We start from the raw sequence: 14,395 nt of genomic DNA on the forward strand, positions 1-14,395 counted from the left end.
TGGTTACGTGATATGCGACGAAGTGAAAGTAGCTAGCTGGTTGTTCGAATCGCCAAATAGAATGAGGGAGACAGGGGACTGGTATGTTGTGTTACATATAGTGCGGGACTAGATTGTGAATGAGTGGTTAGGGTATAAGGGTGGATATTCGGACAGAGCCACTGAGTTTCCGAAATGTCGGAGTGAACCAGTGCACACTCGGAACATATTTCCGAACGCGCCCTACTTATATGCTTCCCTCGTAGTAGTTTGATGACTTGTGGGATCGACTGTGTTTGTTCGTCTTCCGGTCACACTTTCGACAATGGAGGGTGCCAATACCGTGACACAACCTGTGCAGGACAATTCCAAGACTAATGTTTTAGCCGAAGGATATGACAAGAAATGTATTTTTTGCAGGATTGTTAACCATGAAATGGACACGGAACTCCTCCACTGTGTGAGAACATTTTCATTACGGTGTAACATAGTAGTAACATAGTAGAGTAGCTGTACTCGCTAGCTAGCATTTCGTTCTAGTCGAGTCACCCGACTCTTAACTGCAATATTACCCCTTCGTCCACGGTTTGTTAAAAAAAATCCGTCTGCCTCATATTCTATCCTCGTATTAATTTAACGTGTTAAATACACGAGATGTTTAATCCTAGCCATCTCTTGTTTACAAAACAATTTGCTCATTGTTACTCTGTAACAAGTACCTTTATGGTTAAGAAAGCAAGTTGTACCGAAGTGAGCATTAATGGGTCTCTCAGTATGTTGCTGCATTAAAAGTTCTTCATTGTTTACCACAGGATGAGGATATCTCATGCTTCAGAGACATCAAGCCTGGAGCGCCGCACCATTACCTAGTTGTCCCGACTAAACATGTTGGAAACTGTAAATCACTCGGCAAAGAACACGTGCCCCTGGGTAAAGTCCCACTTCACATATTTGTGATACAGTATGCTATGTTTATGCATGTGGCAATCAGAAGTATCTCAAGCACAGGTACATCAAATTAAGTATTGACACTCTCAGTGAACAATATTTATTGCTAGCCATTTTATTTTTTAATTTAAAAATGAACAAACACATACCAATTAAGGCGAGAAAATGTGGTTGCATAAAAGTGGACGCCCTCAAATGACTACTTTGTGGCAGTACCTTTGGCTTTTATTATTTCACTCAAGTCTTTTAGGGTAAGAGTCATTGGTCCTTAGCACCACATCACATTTCTGGTGGAAAGGTTTGACGGCGTAACAGTTTCCGCTGCCAAAGTTTTTACAAGCTACTGGAATGACATCTGTCTGAAAAACAAAGAAACTCTTGTCGCCAAATTAGTGAAAGCCTGGGGTTGTCTAGTAGATGTACAGTATATATATTCAGTAGCAAACACGAGGAGATACAGTAGCTTCTCCAGCCAACTTTGCAGTGTGATGCTCTGTCAGCCTCAACTCAGTTTTGAGCTTTAACATGAATCCCATGTTGCCACCATGTGTTTACATGCTGACAAGAAGTTAACATGCCACCTTACCACGAGTGTGGAAGTGATGCGTCCATCAGTGTGGGAAATATTTGCCTACTGTTTGCTGCAAAAATGCTCAAAAATTGTGAATGTGCACAGCACTTTTTAGATTACTCCACAGATGTTTGATCAGATTCATGTCTGTACTCTGGCAGGCCCATTCCAAAAAAGTCTTATTCTGGTGAATCCATTCTATTATTAATTTGAATGTGTGCTTTTGACCATTGTCAGATCAAGTTTTTTTTCCATCTTCATCTTTCCAGCAGAAGCCCAAAGTTTGACTGGAATTTGGAACTGTTCATAATTCTTTCCCCCTTGATAGTTCCATCTGTAGAAAGCAGCCGCAAAGCTTGATGCTGATCCCACCATGCTTCACTGTAGTTATGATGTTCTTTTAGTAATGAGCAGTGTTGTGTTAGCGTCACACATACCTTTTGGAATTACGCCCAAAAAGCTCAACCTTGGTTTCTTTGGACCAAACCATATTATCCCCTATGTGTGGAGTTCAAGTGTATTTTCCAGTATGCAGCCAGACCTGAATGTTTTTCTTTGTAAGACATATCCCAGAAATAAGAAAATGGGAGAAATTTGTCATGTGATTTACCACACGACCAGTACTCCTTCAACGTTGCTGTCGGGCTCTTGGCAGCCTCTGTGACTATTTTTGGTTGTCTTTTCATCAATTTTTGAGGGACTTGTGGTACAGTGTATTAGTTTGTGTGGTAACATCACTGTTGTTCCTTATTTTGTCCAAATGATGATGACAGTCTTCGGTGTGTTAGGTGATTTATTCAAAGCCTTGGGGATTCTTTTGTACCCTTCTCTTGACACATACTTTTGAAAAATGAGTACCTCTGATGTTGTTTAAAAGCTCTCTGCTGATTTTGGACTGTGCTGGATGATGGATGGATGTAAGATGTGACTACAAAAATGCCAGTGTAGTTAATCAGAGGTACTTTAAATGAGGGCAGGTCAGTGTGTGTTGACTTCCATTTAACATGGTTAAATGAGTTTGAATGTGATTTGTCCCTTTGACCCTTTATAAGAGGGTGTGCATTCTTGTGCAACCACATTATTGCAGTTGTTTATTTTTTTTTCTCTCTACAAGTTTTAGATTTAACAAATCAATCGAGTTCTACATTAAATTAATGGTGGAAAAAAATATCACAAAATCCTGTCATTTCAACAGGGGCGTCTAGACTTTTTTTTATCGACTGTACGTACCTACCATTATCAACCTGTTCATAATGTATATTTTAACAGCTTGCTTATTTTAGGTATACTGTATGTTTGTTAAAAAAGATGTTGCCTGACCACGAGTAATTGTCTTTGTTGTCTTATGCAGTGAAGCACATGGTGGAGATAGGGAAGGAAATCCTGCAGAAAAACAATGTTACTGATCTCAGTGACGTCAGGTGAGCAACATTCAAGCACACAACTCTTACCCGACACAATTCAGTGGTCTCCAACATTGAATGGTTCTGAAATAAAACAGTTGTACATGGAAATAGAACAAAAAACAACTAAACAAAAACAAAAAAAAAGTAAAAGTGCAAAAAAATGTAGCATTACACAACCCGCGCATGGTCTCGGCCTTGTAAGCAGTTTTGAATATGTTATGGTCTCACTGGTTACCTAGCTAGCTGCCACATAATTAATGTTATTTCATAGTTTTTGTTGTCAGTGGTATGCCAATTGGTTTGAGTGGTTTGACTATTCTTGATATGTATTAGTACGCTGTTTTAGGGTTGGGGGTCAGTAAAAGTAACAAAGTAATATAACAAGTTACTCGTTATATATTTGCAGAGCTGGGCACTTGACCCTTTTTTGCCGGTCCGGCCGCAACCCTCCACCCTTGACCTGGGTACTCTTCCGGACACGACCCTCCGGCCATATTGATATACATTGTCGGCCCCCGCCCCGTTCCGCTCTCCAACCCCCCCAAAAAAAGTGTCCGTGATTGACGTCACCGCGGGAGAGATGCTAACGTCAGAGGCTTTTTAAAGATCATTAGCTGGCTAATTTACAATTTGAACCCGCTGTGGACACGCTTCAAATGCACAAGTAGTACTTACCGAACTGTGTGTTACTAGTAACTGCGTTACTTGCATTGCGAGCCCCGGGGTTGGATTTGTCATATTGTTTGTATAAATAATTATTTGGGTCCAACGGACGGCCAGAAGTCGCAGTCAACAAGATACTTATTTTCCACACTTCCCCTCCTTCACACTTCTCGGCCTTCAAAATAAAAGCATTCCAGCAAACCACTCTCCACAGCAGGTTTACTACGGCGTATTTCCGTAAGTAGGGAAGACGAGACAGAAGAAGTGCATGAACTCCACCTTGATGTGCCGGCGTCACCCTTGAGTGCTGCGCGCAGCTTGACTATACTCGTGGACACAAGTTGTTTTGAAACCGTTACATTCCAAGTCGGGGGGCGTCGCTTCAAAAAGACAGCGAGAACAATGGATATCGTGCCTGCTACAACCATAAAGTGACCGAGATGAGTAGACGATGCATTAAATTTTATTGCGAAAACGATCTGGAAGGTGGCGGCTAAGGGGGAACATGGGTAAGTAGCTTCTTTTTACACATACGCTGCTGCCAAACTAGTTTGCTTTGCAGCAGCAACGCGCTGCGTGGTGCATTCTCTCCTCCGTGTGGGAAACTATGTCATCGCAACATGTGACATAATGGATCGATCAGAGCAGCAACAATTCCTGGTGTGCGCATGGCATGTGTCGCAGACCTGTCGCCAACAGCACAATGCGTCGATCATGTGAATCAATGCGGCAGTTGTCGCTCTCGCCGTTGCGGGAGTAGAAAGAAGCCTAAAAAGAAGCCTTTCACTGAGTAGGCTGAGATGAAATTTGGCCGCATCACGAGCACGTCACGCGCATGAAGGCCGATTAGTGGGTCGGACTAAAATCCACTTTCGGCCCTGCTTAGTGCAGCCCTTTTTTAAAAATTTGTCGGCCCCCATCCCCCACCCCAAAAATGGGCATCCGGCCGGGCCGGAGGGTCCAACCGGTCCGCCCCAGGGATGGACTGCCTAGCTCTGTATATTTGTAATATTATTACAGCGTCCTGTAAACACGTTACAATTTTGGGACTATAAAACAAAATGAATCACCAGGAGAAAGCCGTCAATTATATCATTTATAACATAAGTTATTAACTGAATCAATCACTATTTATTTCTAACTTGCTTAGAGAAATCATGGTTAAAGATACGCACATAGTCCAAGGAATCTCTCTTATGAATGCCGTATTTTCACATCGTAGTCAGCATCTAACATGGCTGAGAAGTCGTTGTTTGTGAGACCAATCACTGTCATGTTTTCATGAAATATAACATAAAACATATTCAAAATACAAGCTGGAACAAACCCAAGTACAAAGCTGCATTTAGAATTGTGAAGAAGTAATTTGAAATATTTTACATTTTGGAAGTAACTTACCCAACACCGCTAGTACGCTTACTTTAGCATAGGACAACTAAATGTTACTAGTGTGACAAAACTGCTCTAGTTAAGCTCTGCTCGCTACTAATACTGCTAGTGAAGTGCTAGATGTTCAATGAGTACGGTAGAATTTTATTGTCACACTAGGAGCACTAGTAGTACTCTTCCGCACTCCAGAGGGCTATTGCGCCTCTTAAAGGTGAAACATCATATTGCTCGTTTTGAAACATTTGACAGTAGCTGATGGTGTGTGATTACTGTTACCGGCCAACTTGGCTGATGTGTGCCGATGTGCGGACGTGGCAGGGGTACTATACTACATTAACCCGATTGTCGAATGTGGACTAATTAGAGGTTACAGAATATCGTATTAATTGGTGAAAAACGGGATCTGCGCCAGCTGACTTTTTTTTCACCTGTGAGTAGCATTTCCACATGCTGATGGTGGGTTGAAGTTTTGAAATGCTGATCAGAAACAACTGCAGTCATCATAATAACGGTGCCGTGATCATTTGTTTGTACAGCATTTGATCACGTGTGGGCCATGCATGCAATGCATTGCTTGGCAACCTGATCAACTCTTACTGGCTTTGCACTGACTTCTTATCGTTTTTCGATTACATTACTTGACTTGGATTTATTCATAAGTGAATGCAAAAACCTGTAGATGAGCTGCACATGTCACTGGTGACGATCAGTATAACTTCCACATCCACTATGCAAGTTAATTCCACATTTAAAGTGTGACATACTTTCTAAATGGATCACAAAGGGATCACATCTCATTAAAACTTCACTATGTGGAAATCAGAGGCACCCTTAGACTTCCCCGAATCGTGTCTCTTTGTTGGTTGCTCATGGTGGGTATGTCAGAAGTCAAGGCGTAAAAAAAGAAAAAAAAGAAAAGGGTACTCACTGGAAGAGTGAACGTGAGAATATGTCCCTAAATGTTCAAATGGCTTTATAGAAAGCATGTATTTCATATCCTTGATTGGGAGGCTACTGGTGCATGACACATGGCTACTAGTTGGGCCTATTGGTGTTACCGGTATTTGTGCTGCACAGTAATTGACCAGTAAGGTGTATTTGTGTACTTGTAGTTCTAAAGTGGCACGATTAGTGAGGAAAAACATTACTTACTTACTTACTAGTTCGTCCTAGTCAGTGCATAGTAGTTAGTACATGGACCTTAACAATAAATGTGTAAATGGCTTTCTACTGTACATACTGGGCCGCTCCCTTATAAAAATTATTATTATTGTTTATGTGTATCCCAACTTTTAGGTACTTTTTTCTGGTTCTCAATTAAACTTTCTTTCTCTACAGGTTTGGTTTCCATTGGCCCCCATTCTGTTCAGTCTCACATCTACACCTTCATGTTCTGGCACCTGCCAGCCAGATGAGCTTCATGTCACGCCTGTTCTACAGACTAAATTCTTACTGGTTCATTACAGTAAGCTATCCCCTCTACATTTATGCTATGTTCTTTAGTAGATTTGTACAGTTGAGGTTATTACCTTTAGAGCTGTCCCGACTAGTCGCCATAGTTGACGTCTCCAATGACTAGGCTTGTCACGATACTAAAATTTCAACTTCGATACCAATACTGAGTTCAGTATCGATACGCGATACCATTTCGATACCACACGGAACAAATTAAAGCACAGGCTTTTTTTTAAAAAAAATGTTTACTGTAAAATATTTCTTATCGCCAAAAACTTTAATTATCATTAATACAACTGTTTTTTTAATAGGTAGTGCAAAAAAATAGTTCAGCTTCAGTATTTAACTTTGACAACCCTCTGTACAGTCAATGCCTGGAACAATGACACATTTTAAGTTGTCTGAGCCTGGGGTAGTGCAAAACAAAGGAAGAAGTAGTGCAAAGAACAAAACACACACACAAAAAAAAATTATTAATCTGTAAATTGTCTGAACTAGTGCAAAGAAATAACGATACTGTGCAACACCAATGGCACATCATTTTCAAGTTTTTTGAGGTAGTGAAAAAGAATAACACCCACTACTCACGGTTACATAAATTGACAACAAAATCTGTAAGTTGTCTGAGTATCTAGACCAGGAGTCTTCAATCCTGTTCCTCGAGGGCCAGTGTCCTGCCTGTTGGACAGATGGAAAACAGGTAGGACACTGGCCCTCTGGGAACAGGATTGTAGACCCCTGATCTAGACCCACATGTTTGTCTATTAAGGCAAACCAACAAGTCACAGATAATAATAATAGTAATGATAAAAAAATAAAATAAATTAAACTATTTTCAGTTTAATCCAGAACAGTAGCAGGTAGGATTGGGCATCGTTTGAATTTGGACGATTCCGGTTGATGTTTTGATTCAATTCTGGTTCCTAATGATTCGCAATTCCGATTCTTAACAAAAAAAAAATAGAAGGATTTATTTTTGGACAAATCACATAAACTTCTCTGTTCTTCAGTTTCATGAACTTTTTTGTGAACTTTACCATGGATTACTCAAAGGGCTGTTTTAAACCAGTATTTATTTTAATAATTTTTTTTTGCATTATTATCTAGAATTATTTTCCACAAGAGCTTTATTTTTTAGAAGTTCAAGACAATACAATGATGCAGCTGTTACTGAAAACATGCTACTGAACACTTGGCTAACCTTGTCTGGCTTTAAAAAGAAAATATATAAGACAAACACAACGCTCCATTTTACAGGCAAGCAAGGAAGTCTATCTAATCTAAGCAGTCTATGTAAACATATGATGCATATGTATGCACAGTGTATGTACAGTGTTTCTGTATATGCTACAGCTGCATATGCTATAAAATAAATATTTGCTGGATATGTGCATTTGTGTTTTGAACTTGTTGGTTCAATGTTGCCATTAGACGTACTTAGCCGATTCTGACTTTGGGTCATGAGCCCTACCCATTCTATGGCTCGGCGTTGGCCGAATGAGCCAGCCGGGCCGGCCCGGCCCGAGCAGGATCAGCAACCCCGCGAAGGGGCAGCGGCTGCTGGGAAGATCCGTGGGAAGGGCCGGGCGCACGCTCAGAGTCGCTGACCGAAAGGACCTCGGCAGCTTGGTTGGGGGCAAGCTTCCGTGCTATTGCGACACAGCTTTGGCTGCAGGAGCCCGGGGCGCACACTTTTTTTTCTAATCTGTAGTACTTCGTTTGTAGATCATGCGCACGGCTAACTAGGGAGTCGACGAGCACTCTGCACTCGGCAGAGTAGGGAAGGAGGGGCGGGTGCTCAGGGCAGGCTTCGGCAGTGTGTGCGGGAGCAGCAGACTATTTGGAGCAGACGTTGGCAAAGCGCTGTTGGTATCGAAGTCAGTGGTTTGGTATCGGTAATATCGATGCCACTGCAAGCTAGTATTGTATCCGTTCAAAATGTTTAGTAACGAGTAAGTATTGAAGTATTGATATTTTTGACAAGCCTACCGATGACGCAAATATGTCGGCCTACTCAACATATCTTTGACGCCGAGTGTCGATGACGTAAATACGCCGGCGCGCACATACTGTCGAGTGTCAATGACATAGGTGCGTCAACACGTGCATACTTTCAGTTGTAAACAAGTGCGCATTTGTGCACAGCAGAAAAGAAGGAATAGCAGAAATGGCAGAATCGCCGGCCGGATCCCAGACTGCGCTCCGGGCGCGGGCGGGGAAGAGGAGAGCGCTACTACGAATCAGCTAAAAAAGCGGACAAGAAAGTCCAAAGTATGGACATATTTCACGAAAAGTCAAACGAGTTGGTCGTCTGGAGCCTTTGTCAAGCCGAGTTGGCGTACCACATTAGCGATGAACGAATACCTGAAGCGATGTCACGCAGGTGCTGCTGGAAGACGACAGAAAGCAAAAAGTTTAAGGATCGTAAGGCCATCTAACTAACTACGAATATTACCCGGTTTTACTGAAGTTGCTGTTATGTGCGACGTATTAACGTGCATCGTTGAAGTTTCTTTTCTCAAAGCAGCGGGTTGCAGTCAAAATAACACAATGTTGTGTTTCAGCTTTGTGCATTATCGGGCTAACATTAGCGAGGCTATTTCACTCCAGTCAAACCCTGTTGGTGCTTGTAGGTAACGTTACTGGTTCCGTTGCTTTATGTATCCAGAAACAATAACATGTGACATCTGTGTACCGGTACATATCTACTCCGCTGCTGCTCCGTAAAGCTCTCGGTCTCAACCGTGTCAGCGGAGACTATGGGCATAGCACAGCATGCAAAAAAACAAAACAAAACAAAACAAAAACTAGAGGAAACCCTTGTCTGCTTAAAGGGACGGTGGGGATGGCCACGTTTTCACAAACACATTCATTTTATATATTTTTTGATCAGGAAAATGAAAAAAGTCGTCATTTTTTATTTTATCAATACATTTGGGAGAAATTAGGAAATAAGTGACTCTATGAATAACGCCCCTTGTTAATGAGCAGAATGGCCACGCCCCCTACCATTCTATCCTTGTTCGGCCGGAGTCACGCGAGGGACCGATTCCAAACTCTCCATTGGAAATCCTTGTACTTTCATTGCTTATAACGTCCCAAAACGGCGATCAATTGGCACCAAAATTTATGTGGACATCTCTACTAATGCCCACTTCAACACATCAAAAGGATTAACCTCTCCGTGGCTGATTTATATGAGAATGAGGAAATGTGGAAGTCAGCAGAGCTATATGGGCTGGAACCAGCGCACACTGCTTCTTTGCTTTAAAAAAAAAAAAAAAAAAAAATGCCTCTTTGCTGATCATGTTAGGACGGGCGAGGCATTAAACACCAGTCAGTATATTTACAGAGACTGAAGTGGAAATGAGACGTGCACATTTATTTGGATTGAGGAATGCCCCAGATTTTCGGCTTACAACGCGTGCGCATTCATACTCTTGTCCGCTTCAGCTTGTGGAAGTGGAGGAGCAATCGCCACGGTATTTTTGATTTTGTGGAGGCAATCATGATGAGATCACGTTTTATAAATCCAAACTATTGTGCAGAACACTTTTATACTTTCACAGTTTGAAGTGGACAAGAGTAGTAATGTGCATTTGCATTTTGGGGGCGATCAGTCACCGTTTTAGACAACAGAACTGACAAAGCGAGCAATATTACTAAGCATGCCTTCCTTGCGTGACGTAGACCGCTGAGACCGAAAACATAACATAAGCCCCTTTTTGGGGCGTGTAAATTTGTCGTAAACCTAATCACAAAAAAAGACCGTAAATCACTACAGAGTCTTTTGAGGTGGGCACTTTAGTACTAATGTCGTTTTTACATGCAAACCTATTATATAAGTGCCAATGTTAAGCTCACCCAAGTGTCCCTTTAATAGTCCGTGACGGCACTAATATACAATGTGTGCCTTTTCAAAATTATTGTAATATTTCAGTATTTCAGTATCTTCTTTAGCGCCCCCCCGCAAAAAAGATGAATGCACACCAGAAAGAACATCTGAACTCACACAAAGTATCCTTGAAATGATTGTCAAGGACATGAGGCACTTTGCAATTATGGAGAGTGATCCTCATTGGACTTTGTGTTTATTTAAGAGTTATTTAATTTTTAGTTATTTATTCTTATTAATTATTTTACTTGGGCTGCTTAACATGCAGTCATGTTGTTTCATCCATCCATTATCTGTACCGCTTCTCCTCACAAGGGTCGCGGGGCGTGCTGGAGCCTATCCCAGCTGTCTTTGGGCAGTAGGCGGGGGACACCCTGAACTGGTTGCCAGCCAATCGCAGGGCACACAGAGACAAACATCCGCACTCACAATCACACCTAGGGGCAATTTAGAGTATCCAATCAACTTACCATGCATGATTTTGGAATGTGGGAGGAAACCGGAGTGCCCGGAGAAAACCCACGCAGGCACGGGGAGAACATGCAAACTCCACACAGGGAGGCCGGAGCCGGGATCGAACCCACGACCTCTGAACTGTGAGGCGGACGTGCTAACCAGTCGACCACCGTGCCGCCATGTTGTTTCAATGACAGACAAATACCTCATTCAGGCTCACACGTCATGCTGCTTGCCTTAAAGAGATGTTAGTCTTCATTCAAATTCCAATGTTTTTTTTACTTTAATAAACAAAAAATTCAGAAGTGTTTTTGTGAATTAATAATCATCAACTCAAAAACAATCGCTAGATTAATCTAAAATTAATTGTTGGACTAATCGACTAAATTGATAGACTAATCGGGAGAAAAATAACCGTTTGGGACAGCCCAAATTACCTTATAGGGCAGCTCAGTGGGTATGCTTAGTTAAGGTGTTTCTCTGAGTACTCTAAATTTCACTCACATTCTTAAATGCATGTTAGGTTAGTTGGAGACTTTAAATTTCCCATGATTGAATGATTGTTTTGTCATGATATGCCTTGGTTTGGTTACTCGCCCATCCAAGCCACAGTCAGCTGCGAGTGTTGCCCAAAGCACCCTAAGCCTGATAAGAGGTCGATGGTGCATGGTTGGATGGGTTATCAAATAATTATCTAAAATATGTTTATTCTCTAGCCCCACTGTCATATTAGTAATTTTGTCTCTGACATTACATCTGTATCAATACTCTCTCATGCACTATACTATTAGCGTTTTATGATTAAGCAGAAATGAAGTAGCACCTGTGCAATTACTTTTTTGTTTTTCAGGTAGAACAACTCATAGAGCTTCTCAACTCGAAAGAAGAAACCAGCTGAATGTCGGATCCATCTCAGTTGGTCTTCCAGTGCCTAGTGTTTAAATTGAGGCAAATGATAAGACATCATGCATCTTTATATTTCTCAACATAAACTATGATATTATTATTATTATTATTAAATTAAAATCATACCAACTCAGGATTTCAGATAATGGGCCCAATTTTCATTCCCACTGCAAGTCAACCACAAAACGCAGTCTAACTGTGAGCATGGTTGGAGTTTTCTTTCTTTTGGTATTTTTGCTGGACTTTGCACGGGTACAGTAGAATCGGACATAATGGCAGAGCTAGGCATGTGACGGACCGGTCTGTCTTGTGATGGATGCCCATTTTGTAGGTGATAAATGATAGACGGGAAACTTAAAAAAAATAGTCTGACTAAGCATAGTCAGAAGCCTATTTTTTTCCTACCTATGTAATTATCGATTTTTGTCCCCCGCCCCTTGCTGGGCAATATTTTAAACGAATGTTTGTCAAAGTTAGTAGTCGGAAACACTAACAGAAGCCCGTAATGATAGTCTGACCGGCCTATAGGCGATTACTATATGGTCTGGCTGGAAAAAATGGGGGATAAATGGATAGCGGAAGGGTACCCCTGCTGTAGGCAAAAGGCAATAAACGGACCACGAATTGTAAAATGCCCAGCTCTCTGTAATGTGGCGTGGGGATTGAACCTGGCCAAGTGCCGTCCAATCATGGCCGCATCCCTCATTTTCATTAAAATCGGAAATCAGAAGAGTCGGACTGCACGCCTTACTTGACTTTGCGGAAACAGTAATAGACTCGCTGGGGTCAGTGCATGACATTGGCTGGTAAACTACAAGATCTCCCCTTGCAAATGATGTAGGCGGCCACGAATGTAACATGGGTGTGACAACCCCCAGTCCACAAAGCAATAGTTGTGCCGTGCTATTAATATGATAATGATTATAATTTGTTCAATTAATTCATTTCTACAATGATTCAGAGGCATTGTCTCACGTTGTTGTCATATTTATGAATGAAATACGAAAATCCACTACACATGTTCGCAGAGCCCCAAATCTGCCTGCCTGCGCCTTGATCAAATCCCACCAACACACTCGCTTTACACCACCTGCGTCACACCTGCTTTTAAGTCATGTATAGTTGACTTTTTGTCATGAGCCACACCACCCGAAACGGCCAGCAAGTCATAGTGTGTCTACCAAATTTACAAACGGGTTAAACTAGACTTGCCCCGGCACAAAAGTGGCGATGCACCCGTTTTTACGCTTACTTTCTGTTACCAAATCATCAGGTGCATCAGGGGCGCAACAGCTCAGTGCGTGGCAAAGCCCAGTGAGGCCCATTGCGGTCCCAAACGCACTGACTGGACTTGCCCTGGCACCAAAATGAAGTTGCGCTTGTTTTTGTGCCGAGCGCAAGGTCGCCTGCCTGCCAAAATAGGGCCTCGTGTTGAATCTGCATCAATAGAATTATAATAGTAGCAATATTGTGTTATAGAAAGGACTCATGACATTATTTGAAAGTACTGTTTAATTAAGGTACACAAGCCTTAATCAGTGTGATATTAAATCATTACTTCAACATGACATACAGTACAGTATGTTTAAAACAAATTACAATTACTACCTCAGCTATGTGGTATCTCTACTGCTGGGTGTTTTGTAACATTGGAAATAAGTGTTGGAGCATCAAGTACCATCTGCATGAACTATTTATAAGGTGCCTTTTATGTGGAAACAAGTAAGTAATCCTGACACTTCAGGTTAAGTATAGTATGTCTAGTAACCCTTACAAGAAGTAAGTAGACAAAAGCTTGTTCATGTGCACATGTGAAGATTGATTCAGTTTTCCGTCTGTTAGTTAGTGATGTTGTATTATACAATATAATTGACATAAATGAGTTACTCTTAAAAGTATAGTGAACAATTCTCCAGGACACACAAAAACATTTTTAAAAATGTCGATGATGGGTAGACATCTGTGGTGAATGCTAAAAATGTTAAATGTATTGTTGCTCAGACTTTCATTGATGTTGTCATTTTTGCAACATTAAATACATTTGTTCGAAAATTACCGTTCTGTTCACATTGCCAAATCTATTTCGTAAGGCATAGCAATGGACCAAATCTGTGGAAGTATTGTACATTATAGTATGCCATTGAAAAGGACAGGTTTATTCTGAAAAGGTTTTCTCACAACTGTTGTGGCGTAGCATACCCTGTGAAAGAAAGACCCAGCATAGACCTGCATGGTTTTGTTGTGTTTTTGTGCAGTAAAAACAAAACAGCCCAGATTCGAACAATCAAACCTTCCGTCACTGGGAAACCCGCTCTATGAAATGCGCCACAGCTGCCCAGCAGGGCCAGCATGTCACCGGGACCCTGCCAGGAGCTGGTGACCAGATGGTCTTGCCGGTGTCACCAGCTACCAGCAGGGCAACAACGGCAACTATGGTGGCTGTGGCTCATTTGGTAGAGCGGGTTACCCAGTGACCAAAGGTTTAGCTGTTTGAATCTAGCTGTTTTGCTGTTGAAAACACAACAATACCATGCTGGCTTATGCTGTGTTTTTTTGTTGTTGTTGTTGTTTTTGTTTTCTTTTATGTAGAGTGCCGCATGTTAATGTGAATGTTAAGGAAGGGAATTGTAAAATGTATGCACTTTAAAGAAGCATTAATATATTGTGATTAAATATTAAACTTTTTTTTTTTACTGGTCATTATTTTAACATAGGCACATCACAGTC

General features: G+C 41.5%; 1 protein-coding gene across 1 annotated transcript; it reads left to right on the forward strand.

Moving 5' to 3' along the window:
- On the forward strand, positions 1-14,353 carry hint3 (histidine triad nucleotide binding protein 3). The gene is made up of 5 exons (XM_086038288.1): positions 1-439; positions 792-909; positions 2,850-2,919; positions 6,295-6,421; positions 11,613-14,353. The coding sequence occupies exons 1-5, from the start codon at positions 305-307 to the stop codon at positions 11,658-11,660; spliced, it is 498 nt and encodes a 165-aa protein (XP_085894414.1). The 5' UTR covers positions 1-304; the 3' UTR covers positions 11,661-14,353.
- The last annotated feature ends 42 nt before the right edge of the window (positions 14,354-14,395 follow it).

Source organism: Filicampus tigris, chromosome 8, assembly GCF_054856515.1.
Source record: "Filicampus tigris isolate MCC_2025a chromosome 8, RoL_Ftig_1.0, whole genome shotgun sequence".
In the NCBI taxonomy this organism is placed as follows: Eukaryota; Metazoa; Chordata; class Actinopteri; order Syngnathiformes; family Syngnathidae; genus Filicampus; species Filicampus tigris.